We start from the raw sequence: 13,933 nt of genomic DNA on the forward strand, positions 1-13,933 counted from the left end.
TTCCAAGTGTCTCGTAAACCAATCGTAATGGTTCGTTACGAAATCGGTTTTTCCGATATCCTGTGGTTCTTCTCAGCCCAACTGGTCTTCCTGTGGTTCCTCCTTCAAAATCCAAGATGGCGGTGTTTCGTCGCGATCCTTGTGGCATTTGCTGCATAATCCTCACTTATTCCGCTGTTATTTACGCCGACTATTGTATCGTCAACCATGTTGTCATCCCAACTATCTCAGACAGGTAGTAAGTATGATTTTTTTTTACCGAAACAAAAAAAATTTTTGAGGCGAAGACGGAAGCTTTGAAGCTTTTATTTTCATTCTGACATTTTAATGTCGGTATATGATGAAAAAGTGCTATTTCTTCTGATTTACTTTGTTTTTCTTGAACAAAAACGAAGAAAATAAAGGTTAAGACAGGTAACCTACGAAAAACAGAGACTCCTACGCTCATTTATGGCATTTAAATATGAATTTAGTTGGATATATTAGGACAAAGATTAATAAGCTTATCATTTAGTTAAGCTTGAATTGTTTTGTGGGCCGCCTTAGTTTTACTTCAGCTGGAGAAAACGATAGCTAAAATTCATTCATTATTCATTCGTTTTATACATAATTTCTTTGAGTAAAAAACAAGTATCGTATGTAATTTTCATAGACGTTACAGTGAAGACGCTCGAACCGGTACCTTGAACACTTTGAGTTTTTTTCAGGCTATCATTTCATGAATTTTGGCCTGTTTCAAGCCCTCTAAAATGAAACACTGAGTTCGAATACAACTGATCAAATCTCCTATCGATTGGCTCAAGGGATTATTTACAGTATGTACTATAAAAAAAGTGACGAAAATCTTTCTGAAATCTTTCTGCGATCGTTCTGAAAGCATTTTCATTATATCGATAGCCGTTAAGGCTGCGTTCATAATGTATGGCAGAGGGGGGGCAGGTGAAAATTTGAAATGTCCAGAATAATTCTCAACACCCCCTTTTAAAGTCATGCAAGAAAATACGATCCCCCGCCCTAAGCAAGGCTTGTAGCTTCTTCCAAAAATTGTGTATCCCCCCATTTTTCTGATAAAAATTTGCCCATCCCCGCCTTTTATCTATCAAAAATTTCCCGATCCCCCTCAATTTCACCTGCCCCCCCCTCTGTCATACATTATGAATGCAGCCCAACAAAATTATGTAACTGATTGTTTGTTTTTTGTTTTTTCCCCAGCATCTGGGGTACCATTCATGTGATCATATTCAATATTATAGCATTTCTACTCCTGTTTTCACATTCACGGGCCTCTTTTTCAGACCCAGGTAAGGAAGACAGGGTGGAGGAGGGTTTGTTAATTGATCAGCTAATCAAACTATCCATTTATCTTCCTATCCATCTATCCATCCCATTTATCCATCCATCCTCACATCAGTAATTATGATTGATGCTCATTGGTGCAGAAACAACCAATCATAAGCGTATGCTTTAATTACTTTAAATCGTGTGGAAAAATGAAGTTTATGTATGTATATATGTATGTATGTATGTATGTACGTATTACAGTCTTTAAATGATTATTTTTCAGGAGTTGTTCCCCTACCGACTGAAAGCCTGGACTTTTCAGAAATAAATAAAGCTCGCAATTCTGAAAATGTAAGTTAAAAAATTAATTGATTTTAGTTTGTTAATATTTTATATTAAAAATGTATTGGCCTGGGGGTGGGGGGGGGGGGGGTACTCCTCTATATTCGCTATACAGGTACGTGCCGCCAAACAGGATATGCTTTTCAGCGATTCTACTCTTGAACAGCGTATATAAAATCACGCTCGCTCTGGAACAGGGTATATGAAATCACGCTCTCTCCTCTCTGGAACAGGGTATCCATTTTCGCACTACCGGAACAGGGTATGGTTTTCAGCGATCTTGCTCTGGAACAGGGTATGAATTTCAGCAATCTTTACTCTGAAACAGGGTCAGGGTTCAGAGGGCTCAGTGGCACATCCCTACCCTAAACGGGCAAGAGTACCCCCCAGATGTATTGCACATAGCCTGGTTGGGCTTCCTGTAGTTCACATGGTTAATGTTTTATTTTTTATGGTTGTTGCCGTAGGGTGAGTCAGAATGGACAGCATGTACTAAATGCGAAGCTTATAGACCACCCAGAGCACACCACTGCAGGTACTGACAGAGATAATTATTGCTATACCTTGAAAACCAGTAGACTGTGACACGCAGCTGCTTTCTTCTTGGTCCATTGGCTATCAAAATCTTTCACATGTTTTTTATCAACCATCTATATAATGTTTTCAAAGATAATGGTCATGAGAGACGTGAAAATGACTTCGTCTAATTGGCATAAATTTTTTAGAAACAATCTACTGATTTTGAATTTATATATCCTTATTTTACCAGTGGAGACAGTTAAGAAGACAGCCAGACATTGAACTTTATTCTTTGATAAATGACAGACAGACGAGGAGAATGAATAAATGGATGATAGACAGACAGATAGATAATCTTTATTTAAGCACAAACAAATTCATAGGTAATGCAGAAAAAAAGTAAATAAATAAATATTTAAGCTACAGACAGACTAAACTAAAAGGGCATTAAAAATATTAAAATTTGAATCCGCAAAAATGTACTAAATCTCTTTGTTTTCATTTAGGATTTGTAGAAGGTGTATCAAGAAGATGGACCATCACTGTCCCTGGTATGAATAATTATGACTGACAGTAGTTGGATTTTGAGATGCTATTAACACTGTCAAAAGGATCATGGGCAGGCATGGGAGCCCTGCAATTTTTGGCAAAAATGCAAGCAAGCAAATCCTATAGATGCTTTGCACCATGACGTGATGGCAGCCATGATGGGAGGCAGGAACAATATTGAATCTGCTCTCATCTGATTGACATGAGAAATTTTGTTTGCCAGGGGAGAAGACTTTGTTGTGCCTCCTGTCATGGCTACCATCGACACATTTCATGGATTGTGACTGTAAAACTTCTATTGTCACATTAACGAAGGCCACCCAAACAAATTTTAATTCACAAATTACATTTTTTTGAACTGGTTAACAGATGAATTCTGGATTTAAACTGTTTTTTTCACTCGTGATTATGCACTCCCTCATATAAAATCAAATATATGCTTTTAAAGAGAAAAAAATGGAAATTGGCACAGAATATTTTTGTTTACAGCCATTCTCAATCACACGCGCCGATCTAGCGATTGTTTCTGTCACGACAAAGGAGCTTTTGGTGGACGTCAATCAAGGCGTTTCCATGACATTCTAAGGCATGTGCCCTTATAGCTTTGTGTTTTCTGACAATGTTATGGAAACACCTTGTGATTGACGTCCACCAAAACCTTCTTCGTTGTGACAAAAACGATCGCTAGAGGACGCATGTGTTTAAGAATAGCTGTAAATACACAATTGTGATTGGCTAGTTTTTACAAACATTTGTCTGGGTGCCCTTGGTTGGTGTAGTTGCACTGCAAAAAACTTGAAAAATAATAAAACTTACAATGCTAATATGTAACTATCACACAGTATAATGTCTAAATAATCTATTTCATTTGTTTCCAGGATCAATAACTGTGTTGGGGAAAGCAATCAAAAATACTTTTTTTTATTCTTATTCTATACAGGTATGTAACTCACACTCATAAAATAGTAAATACCATTAGGAAAAAAAAAATGTTAAACCTATCTATTAAGCTTTGGCTATTGTGGCATAGTGCTTGAAACAATCACAATAGAGCTAGTAATAATAATGATGATGATGATGATGATGATGATGATGATGATATAACAGTTTTTATAGGCATTACGAAGTCTTAATGTCTTTACAGAAATCCAAAAACTCTCCAAAAATCCAAAAAAAATTTATTAACAATCTTAGACTCTATAATAGATGAAAATATGATATGAAATTAAAACTTAGAATCACTTCATAAAAATTAAAAAGGCACCGGTATCTATGACCAAGACTTCAATGCAATTTCCTTTCATTTCTTTTGATATGTTGTTTCTTTTATTATTCTTGTTATTTCATTATGTCATTAGTAGCGCGAAAGCTTGGTTATAAAATAAACAACGTGGAAGAAACAAAAATATAAATAAAATGGTCAAACCTACGTACCAAACCATTCTAGACAATGTCATTAGTCATTTTTTGTTATTTCTATTTATTTCTATTTATTTATTTCAAAAACTTTGTAAGAAAAAACCCATAAGCAATATTGTTAAACTTTAATTAATAATAATTCTAAAAAATAAGTCTAAAACTTTTTTTTTAGATTAGAACTTAGAAATTGATTTTTGTGGAGAAAGGAAAACAAGATAAGGTGGAGAACAATCCTTGAAGTACAGGAAAAAGTCAACAAACAACTTTACTCACATATGAAACTGAGTCCAGGAATCAAACCCAGCTCACATTGGAGGCAACACATTAGCAGTGCACCCGACCTGTCTTTCCCTTGATTGAATCAACTAACTGTTCTTTCCTCATTTTTTCTAAGGTTTACTTAGTTTATATGCTATTATCCTGGTAGCTGTGTCATGGACAAAAGAGTGTGTGCAATGTTCCAAAGAATATGACAAGAGGACAAGATTGTAAGTCATCCACCCCTCCCCCTCCCCCTGCCCACCCATGCCCACCCTTCCCACGCACACACACTTGCCTTTTATCCTGATAGCTGTGTCATGTACAAAAGAGTGTGTGCAGTGTTTGAAAGAATATGACAAGAGAACAAGATCGTAAATTATTCACTATCCCCACCCCCCCTTTCCCCATCCTCCTAACTCACGCTGCCTATGGAGCTTGTTATTTGTTATCTCTAATCGCCTTAATGGGTACAGCAGGGCCCAGTTGTTCAAAGGCCGATTAGTGCTAATCCTGGGTTAACTCTTAATAAGACCTATAGAGTTAATCCTGGATTAGCGCTAACCCAGCTTTGAACAACCGGGCCCAGTGGTGCAGCTCAATGGGTTTGAACTGAAAGCATGCAAAGGGAAACAACATCCTGTCTGCTCATTTCTGTCTGTCTGTCAATAATGAGAACAGAGTGTCTTTATTTATTGTCAGTAGTATCTAAGCCATCATCTTGATGATTGAGTCTTATCTGTCTAATTGTGTCTGTCTTTTCATCACTCTCTCTGTCCATCTCCATCCATCTGTCTGTGTGTCCATCAGTCAGTCTGTCCATATGTCTGTCTGTGTCATTCAATAACTGAGTGTCTTTATTTACTACCAGTAGTATCTACACCATCATCTTGATGATTGAGTCTTTCTTGTTTGGTCTTTTCGTTATGGCAATGATGTGTGACCAGGTAAGATTTGTTAATATATTTCCACATTAACCTTTTACTATTTATTTCTATGGCATGTGTTTACCTTTTTTATTAATGATAATGATGATCACCATCACCATCAGGATTGATTGTAATGATGGTGACAGTGATGATAATGATGATGATGATGTGCTGATGATGGTGATGATGATGATAAGTATAACAATAATGATGATAATGATTATTGGTGATGATGATGATGATGATGATGATGGTGTTACTGGAGGTGTGCTGATGATGATGATTATTGGTGGTGATGGATGTATATACAGTGTGGGTGGCATTCACTGCTAACGCGTTATCTTTCACCACTACCGGTCCAAAGGTTCGGGTCACTGGTTCGAGCCCTCTCTCCGTAAAAATTAAAATGTGAGTCGAGCGAGTGTTGTGTGCATGGAATATGGAAGGTAGTGGTAACTAGACACTTAAATTAAAATATTTATTTTTGAAATCTATTTTATGATAATGGTAGTGGTGGTGATGATAGTGATGATGATGGTGATGATGATGATGATGATGACCTGATGATGATGATGATTAATACCTCAAGCACATTTAACACCACATTACGTCTTTGTTGTTGTAGTTTTCATCAATCACCGAAGACCTTACAGCCATTGAGAATATCCAGAAGCAAGTAAGAACGAGTAGAAAGCCAAGGACAGCACTGTTAGCAGAAGTGTTTGGAAGAGGTATGCTAGAACAGTCACTGTAAAAACATTTCATTTGGTCAAGTCCTGAAACAACCTCAAGGCTGATTTGCATTGCTACATAACTCACAAATTTAACCCTGAAACAATCTATGAGCTGATCTAAGTCAGGACACAGACACAGTTTACTCAAAGATCAACCTTTGGGATGTTCTAAGTCAGGGCATTGCTAACTCACAGGATAAGAATTTGGCGGGTTTTGTGGTGAGGGAAGCTGAAGTACTCTGCTCACATTTGATGTAAGCCCAGGAATCAAACCTGACACCCTAGAAGTGAGAGGCAAGTGGAATACCAATGCACCACCCTTGAGTATGTCCACTTAGATTAAAGTGTCCTCAGTGCTTAATTTGCTAGGGTATACCACCCAACCCCACCCCTATGACTTAAACTTGATAGGTGCATAAAAAATCTTTATTGAATTATAGAATACAGGGTTCCCAGGGGTCAGGGAAACGTCAGGGAAAAACACAGTCTGGGAAAAGTCAGGGAATTTTTTATTTGGTCAGGGAAATTGCCATTTTCACCTAAAGTCAGGGAATTTTGTTTAAAGTTAACCATGAGTATCTGTGTGATACTCATACTGTTTGCAATTTTCGAATAGACTGATAAATCTTTTCAATTAATGAAAAAAAGATATTGAAGTATTTAGTATCATTTATGCCGGACAGTTTAATTACATTGGGTATCCTGCGTAATATAAGAGCCGGGCCTAGGTAAAAGTTAGGCATGTGACCCATGCTCGCCCATGCGGCTCAACAAGGTCAGTGAAAGCTGTTATTTAGTCAGGGAAAAGTCAGGGAATTTTTATTTTCAAAATGGCTGGGAACCCTGGAATAATTGTGGTTTTCTTTATTCAGGTAGTTATCTTCTGTGGTTCTGTCCCTGTACATCAACGACTACAGCAAACCAAGTGGGCTCATCAGGGACTGACAGGTTCTATGTCTGATAATAATAATTACAAAAAGAATGTGTTAAGAATATTAACTATTTATACGTGGCCTAAGGCCCCTGAGATGTAAATTTTGAAAGTTCTAGCATAACTGATGGTGGTTACTCTTCATGAAGGGCAACAAGAGCGAGAGGAAGGGGGTTGCCAAAAAGCATTAGTATTTGATTTTCCATTATGTGTTGTGCTAGGAATTGGGAAATTGGTGTTGAGTGTCATTGGCTATTAAGATATATTTTTTATTTTCACATATCACTCTATGAGTGCTTAGGGGATTCCCTGGCACCCCCACATTTTGGGTGGGTAAATTTAACTTCTTATTTTTTAATGAAACTGATGTAATAAAGACACACATGGACAAGGTAAACAAGGAAAGCATTATATAGCAATAGCCATTTGTGAATGACCAATGAAGGGTCTATTTTTGATCTTTCGACTGAAAATTGCGAGAACTCTGTTTACTTCACAGAAGGTGAATGTTTTTAGATGGATCCATTGAAGAATATCATGATCAGGCACCCCCTTTAGGAACCGCTCTGCTGCCTATCTTAATATTGCTTGTGTTTTTTTTACTTTAACACATGTATCAATCACAGATCAGCTTCACAAAATTGTGAAATATAAGTTATTAATTTTGTTTAACTTTAGAAGGTTCTAACAGTGTTAAAGGGTTTTGTATATTTACAATATAATATTTGCAGGATGAATCAATTAAGTGTACGAATAAGAATAATTTTGTAATAAAAATGTAAACATGAAAATTCACAAATAAAAACAACTGATCTTAATGGTTGTCTATGACAGGTTTACTTTTACCATGATTTCTATTTGAAGCCTCTTGGACATTGGATCCAATTTTCGATTGGGAGGAGAAGGAGGTGGACTGGAGCTGGAGGACTTGGCTTGGAATCATTTTCGTATTGCTCAATTTTAAATCCGTATTTTTCCTTTTGAATTGCAATAAGCTATTTATTTTTCATTTTTAATAAATGTTTAATTGTCCTATTTTACTATGAAGTCACATCAAAACAATCTATTGTTTAAATGCAAAGGATCATGGTCGTCGGAGGGGGTCAAATCAATGCAAATTCACTGAAAATTGTCCTAAAACCCGTATCAATCCACGAAGAGAAGTACAATAGCCAGCAAACGCTCAGAATATTTTTTAGTACATATTAACACACTATATCTGAAAACCAGGCCATTTTAGATTAAACTGTTTCGCTAGGAGCAAATTTTGTTGAATTTTCTATTGGATTTGGTGATTCTATCCCCCACATAAACAAGCAGTGACGTCATAGTGAAATAGAGTGCACGCACTTAAACCGTGAACATTAAATAGTACTAATTAGTACTATTTCATACAAAATCCTTTGTTTTCTATTTTTTAATTATCACTATTTTGTGTTAAAAATTAGTATTTGTTTCACGGATTTAGTGTGAGCACTCTAGGGCAATTCCATAGATATTATTTGATGGGATTACATGCTCCCTAGTAGTCTTATATTTAACATCTAATAATAAAACAAGTCATGGAAACATTTCACCTAGTGCAAGATAACTAATCCAAAGTACTAATATTGATGATAATAACAATAGTTTATTATCTTTGTTTTCTTCACTGGGAAAAACTGTGGGGGGGGGGGGGGGGGGGACACACATGCGCTGATTTTACCAACACCGGAAAGTAAAAGAGATGGAGATGGACAGAGAAGCAAAATAACTACAGTTTCTATTGGGGGGATATATTTTTCAAATAGTGAGATGGAATAAACAAATATATATATATATATTCATTCATTTCCACTAGTTTCTCGGAAAAAATTCATATAAACAGCTGCTGAAATAGGGAAATTACCATGACGATGGCCCAACATAAGATTGGGTAGCATTCATTTTTTTACCAGGAAGGAAAAGGGGGGGAGGGGGGGTTGGAATTTTTTTGGGGGGAGGCCACTCAAGAGGGGGAGCACACAACTTTCAGAATGTGAATCGAAATGGGAACAATAAAAATACAAAGCCACAAAATTAACAATACTGTACGTATCATAAACAATGGAGGGGCCATTTTCTTATGCAACATGACAGGCAGCGGCAAGTTTACTGTATGCCTTACCAAGTGAATTCCACCACCCCACTCATTGATTAAGAATAAAATGTCCCTTAAAGATATAAAAAATTGATTTCAAGTTTAAATTATTTTTTCAAAAATCTCATCAAGGTCGGTGAACCTTTTTTAGAAATATATCATGTTTGGGTTTCTTTACCACAAAAATTTACCTTAACATTTCTTTCTTTTTTTCTAAAAATACAATTCTCACAAAATTGATATTCTTGATCCAAAATGTGACCGGAAGTGCAGGAATGCCAAGGTTACGTATGTAAGCATTCGTAGACTAGACTAGAGGAACGAACCCGCGGGACTCCCGTTGACCCGAGGTCGAGGTTTGAGGCCTGGTGGCGTGGTGTAAGTGCATGTGTTGTGTCCTGCGCGGTGGCTGAAAAGAGAGGCTGTCGCAAAGACAAGGGAAAAAACCTCAAAAAAACAGCCCAAAAAACGACCAAGATATCACTTCCCATTCCAATAATCTTCATTTTAGTTATTCACAGTCACAGACCATTCCAATTCGCGTTGTAAGGGCGCTGGAGTCGTTCAAGGTATCGCCATTTTTTATTTTATTTCTTGAATTATTCAGTTGCATGGTTGTGGGGGCTCGTAAGGACGTCCAACACGTCTTGTTCTTCTTTCAAAACTAAACGTTTCAACCCGGAATATTCATTCCCAAGACGAAACCTTCCTTAGGAAGTGGTTTCATTTAAATTTGACGTGTTGTTGATTTTAATATTCCATTGTTTTGTTCCTAGAATCACAGTAGAATGAAAGCTCCAAGTCGAAAGTGAGCCAAAGATTTCTCGTTTTTCCTCGCTTCACTCAAGAAATACTTGGGTTAGAACCGGCGTTATAGAGCCTTTACGCTTTAATTTGTTCGTATAATGAGTTCAGGAGAAGAAGACAACGTGGAGGGCATCGAAAATGCTCAAATCGATGAATCTGACCCAGTATTTCGTTCGGTAGCTGAAGCCGATGTTAGTTTAGATGAGATGATGAGTCTTGCTTGTCGACAGGGCAAACTCGACATCGTAGAATTACTATTAGAGAGTGGTGCTCATGTTGATTATCGAAATAAAGCCGGCAATACCCCGCTATTAGAAGCCTGTAGTCAAGGACATGTCGATGTGGCTCGATATTTACTGGATCACCAAGCTAACATTGATTCGCCTACAGAAACGACTTCAGACAGTGCTCTCACGTGGGCTTGTACTCTGGGAAACGAAGCCATAGTCTCTCTACTTCTTGATAGGAAGGCTAATGTGGAACATCGGACCAAGGATGGGTGTACAGCCTTGATGTTTGCTGCTCTGGCTGGCCATGTTAAAGTGGCAGCCATGTTGTTGGATCATAGTGCTGAAATAAATGTTGAATCTGATAGCAACAAGGACAGTCCACTGACCTTTGCTTGTTGGAAAGGGCACTGTGATGTTGTGGAACTCTTATTGTTGAGGAGTGCTAATATTGAACATCGAACGAAAGAGGGCTTTACCCCCCTGATGTTTGCCGCGCTTGGAGGGCATACCGATGTTGCTGCAAAGCTACTGGAAAAAAAGGCCAAGGTCAATGTACCCAGTGGTAGTAACAACGATATACCCCTCACCAGCGCCTGTTGGAAGGGGCATCACGATGTGGTCAAACTTCTACTGGAGTACCACTCTAATATCGAACATCGCACCAAGGATGGATGTACCCCATTGATGTTGGCAGCAAGGTAAGACCTCCCCTCCCTACCCCCTACCCCCTACCCCCCTCCCCCCAAAATAAAAGCATAAAAATTTCAGGTATCTGAGAAATTAATGTTTTACATTTGAATCTATTAAAATAATTGCCAACCATTCTGTTTTTCTTTTTTTATTTCTAGAATAATTTGTCAATATGGTATTTACCACAATCTAAAAATATTCAAATTGATTTTTTTTGATGTTGTGAAGAATGAAAATTTTTTATATATTGTGGTACATACATATTACGATGACATGTTTTCAAGTGTCTCGAGATTTGAATGTGATCTTTTTTTATTTATTCTAAATACCTGTTTGTTTGTACAATTCCACCACATGCATTCTCCTTAAATAAATCTCTTAAATCACCTAAAATAATTTACGCCAGTCATCCCAATTTTTTTCATTTTGAAAAGATTCCCCAAAAATTTAACCAAAATTATCTCTTCTTGATCGTTTTTTATATTCATAAGTTTTTTTTTACTCCAAGAGCTTAAGAGATAGTGTCATAGATAGTATTTTCACATATTTTTAGATGAATTGAAATATGTCCATTTGGAGCTTTTAAAAATAATTGTAAAAAGAAAAAAGTAAATGTCTTGTACAAAAGGAGTGTAATTTTCTAAACCAGCTAAAGATTGGCCTTTACTTCCTGAAAAGAAAAAGGAAATTAAAATCTTTATTATTCTTGGCTTTTATTTCCTGAAATGAAATTTTTATAATTCTTGAGAAATAGAAGACATCCATTCACATTATTTTAAATATTTTTAATAGTAATAAAATCAAAAATATTAGATTTTTGCTAGTAAAAAGACAATTGTATTTCACCTCAAGATATTTGAAAGGATTGTCTTTTCTTTAAACCCTTGGGGACCATTAAACTAAAGGTTAATTACAGTATGTATATAAATTTTCTTATATTCATATATTATTATTTTGGATGAAGTAATAAGTTAAATATGATTTATGAATGTTGGGATGATAATTTCATTTGCTATGACTATACATCTATTTTGAATACATTGTTGTATTTTTTCTTTAAAAAGTCATATTTCACTCTCATAAGAGAAATTTTGTCTACAAGGTGTTAATTAGATTATTAGCCTTCAACACATGGTTGACAGATACGAGGCACTTATAGATGTGTACTGTATTATATTATGAATTTCCAAAGATGAGAATATGTGGACCGCGTAGCACTTATGAAATACATGAAGATATAGAAATATAGATAAGTCATAGTGCTTGGGAACAAGGTTATTCCAGGCAAAAGACCCTTAATTTCCGACCTTGCTGGGAATCAAACCCACGACCTTCGGAATTGTACTACCGATGCTCTACCAGCTGAGCTAGAGGTCAGACTGAGAGCAGGCCAGGGTGAAATAGATGTTAGGTCGCGGTAATTATGATTCAAAGATGAGAATATGTGGACCCCGTAGCACTTATGAAATACACGAAGATATAGAAAAATAGATAAGTTATAGTGCTTGGGAACGAGGTTATTCCAGGCGAATTTCCAATTAAGGATAAACTGTGTAGAACTTTACAGTATGTAGAGTATATTTAAATGCAAAATATAATTCATATAGTATGAGTGCTCTAAAATGTGTCTCATCCGTGTTGAATCCCTATACCATATAAATTATATTTTTCTTTATTTCTCAAGAATTATAAAAATTACAATTTCTTTTACTCCAATGAAGGAGTAGCATCCGAAACGTCAGTAAGTTTTTTCAGTTTTTTCATCTTTTCAGGGTGTATAATTTTAACTTTTTATCATTACTGTTTCATTAGAAACACCGATGCAGCTCACACTAGTTTTTAGCTAGTTATCTCTTCTATATTTTTCATATATATATATATATATATACATATATATTTACTCTATTATCCTTGTACAAAACTTTGAAAGGTTCCATAATTTCTTGATCATGTAGGATATGTAGATCAGCCCAGAGGTTGTTTCAGGGTCTGATCTGTAAGTTAGCAGTGCCCTGAGTTAGATCAGCCCAGAGGTTGTTTCAGGGTCTGATCTGTAAGTTAGCAGTGCCCTGAGTTAGATCAGCCCAGAGGTTGTTTCAGAGTTTGATCTGTGAGTTAGCCATGCCCTGACTTAGATCAGCCCAGAGGTTGTTTCAGGGTTTAATCTTTGAGTTAGCTGTGCCCTGATTTTGATATTTGTTGAAAAAATATTTTCTTTAAGAAATTCTTTTTTATATCTAAAAAAACAACAAATAGAGCAAAATACTCCAAAATACATTCATTTTACCTAACATTAAAATTGTTAGCTGTTGAAAATGAAATGCAATTTTCTTGAAATTTCTCTTAAATTTATTATAATAAATAAATGAATGAACAATCTAAAAGATCCTTTTTTCTTTATTTACTTATTAAGCTTATTTCAAATTGGAATAATAACTATTTTCGTAATTCTTTTAAGTAATTCTTTCTTTTGTCTAGATGTGAATAAATAACCTAACTAATGAATGAAATGAATTACAGTAATGAAATATATGAATGAAATATACTAGTGAATTCTAGTGTTTTGTTTTTCTGTTTCCGTTTTGGTTTTTGATCAATATTCTTTAAGCTAGGTAAGGATGCTTGAACAAGCAACTGCCAAAATAAAGGTTTATAAATTGTAATTCCAAAGGGTTCCAAAACACACAGGACAGGAGAATAATAACCTTATCTGGAAAGAGTGTGTTAAAATTAATAAATATATTAAAAGGAGGTAGTTTGTTGGTAAGTATTACAGCCATTCTCAATCACATGCGCCCTCTTGTGATTTTTTCTGTCGCTCGAAGAAGGTTTTGGTGGACGTCAATCACGAGGCGATTCCATAACATTGTCGGAAAACACAAAGCTATAAGGGCACATGCCTATAGAATGTCATGGAAACGCTTTGATTGATGTCCCCCAAAATCTACTTCGTCGCAACAAAGATAATCACTAGAGGGAGCGTGTGATTGAGATTGGCTGTAAGAAAAGAAGTCCTGCATAAAACATGTCCTATATATCTTGTTAGATACACTAGTTCGTTAGTGTAACTTATTGTAGTTAGAAGCTTTACTGTGCGGGCACACTGACCAGGACCACTTGAATAA

General features: G+C 36.1%; 2 protein-coding genes across 7 annotated transcripts in view; both read left to right on the forward strand.

Annotated features, from left to right (window-relative positions):
* Positions 1-76: 76 nt before the first annotated feature.
* LOC116303853 (palmitoyltransferase ZDHHC3-like) lies at positions 77-6,999 on the forward strand. Of its 4 annotated transcripts, none has more exons than XM_031713463.2 (10): positions 77-235; positions 1,213-1,301; positions 1,565-1,632; positions 2,091-2,158; positions 2,649-2,693; positions 3,570-3,631; positions 4,505-4,598; positions 5,240-5,315; positions 5,923-6,028; positions 6,904-6,999. In XM_031713463.2, exons 1-10 carry the CDS (start codon positions 117-119, stop codon positions 6,990-6,992), a joined length of 816 nt encoding a protein of 271 aa, XP_031569323.2. In that variant the 5' UTR covers positions 77-116; the 3' UTR covers positions 6,993-6,999. The 4 variants fall into 4 exon arrangements, with proteins under 4 accessions (XP_031569323.2, XP_031569325.2, XP_031569322.2 ...); XM_031713465.2 differs by having other exon boundaries at positions 5,243-5,315; XM_031713462.2 differs by having other exon boundaries at positions 83-238.
* A 2,460-nt stretch (positions 7,000-9,459) lies between these two features.
* Positions 9,460-13,933, forward strand: part of LOC116303848 (uncharacterized) — a 44,863-nt gene continuing 40,389 nt past the window's right edge. For all 3 annotated transcript variants that reach the window (XM_089025790.1, XM_089025792.1, XM_089025793.1), the window contains exons 1-2: positions 9,460-9,650; positions 9,858-10,816. In XM_089025790.1, the coding sequence (XP_088881916.1) occupies positions 9,987-10,816 (830 nt within the window). In that variant the 5' untranslated portion in view covers positions 9,460-9,650; positions 9,858-9,986. The remainder of the gene's footprint in view (positions 9,651-9,857; positions 10,817-13,933) is intronic.

Source organism: Actinia tenebrosa, unplaced genomic scaffold (assembly GCF_029948245.1).
Source record: "Actinia tenebrosa isolate PJP-AT-01 unplaced genomic scaffold, QUT_ActTen_1.0 PGA_scaffold0__85_contigs__length_37466705, whole genome shotgun sequence".
In the NCBI taxonomy this organism is placed as follows: Eukaryota; Metazoa; Cnidaria; class Anthozoa; order Actiniaria; family Actiniidae; genus Actinia; species Actinia tenebrosa.

Coding starts and splice junctions, on each gene's coding strand:
- LOC116303853 (XM_031713462.2), top strand. CDS start 117: ATGGCGGTGTTTCGTCGCGATCCTTGTGGCATTTGCTGCATAATCCTC. Junction 239..1,212: donor CCAACTATCTCAGACAGGTA/GTAAGTATGATT, acceptor TTTTTTCCCCAG/CATCTGGGGTACCATTCATG. Junction 1,302..1,564: donor GGCCTCTTTTTCAGACCCAG/GTAAGGAAGACA, acceptor ATTATTTTTCAG/GAGTTGTTCCCCTACCGACT.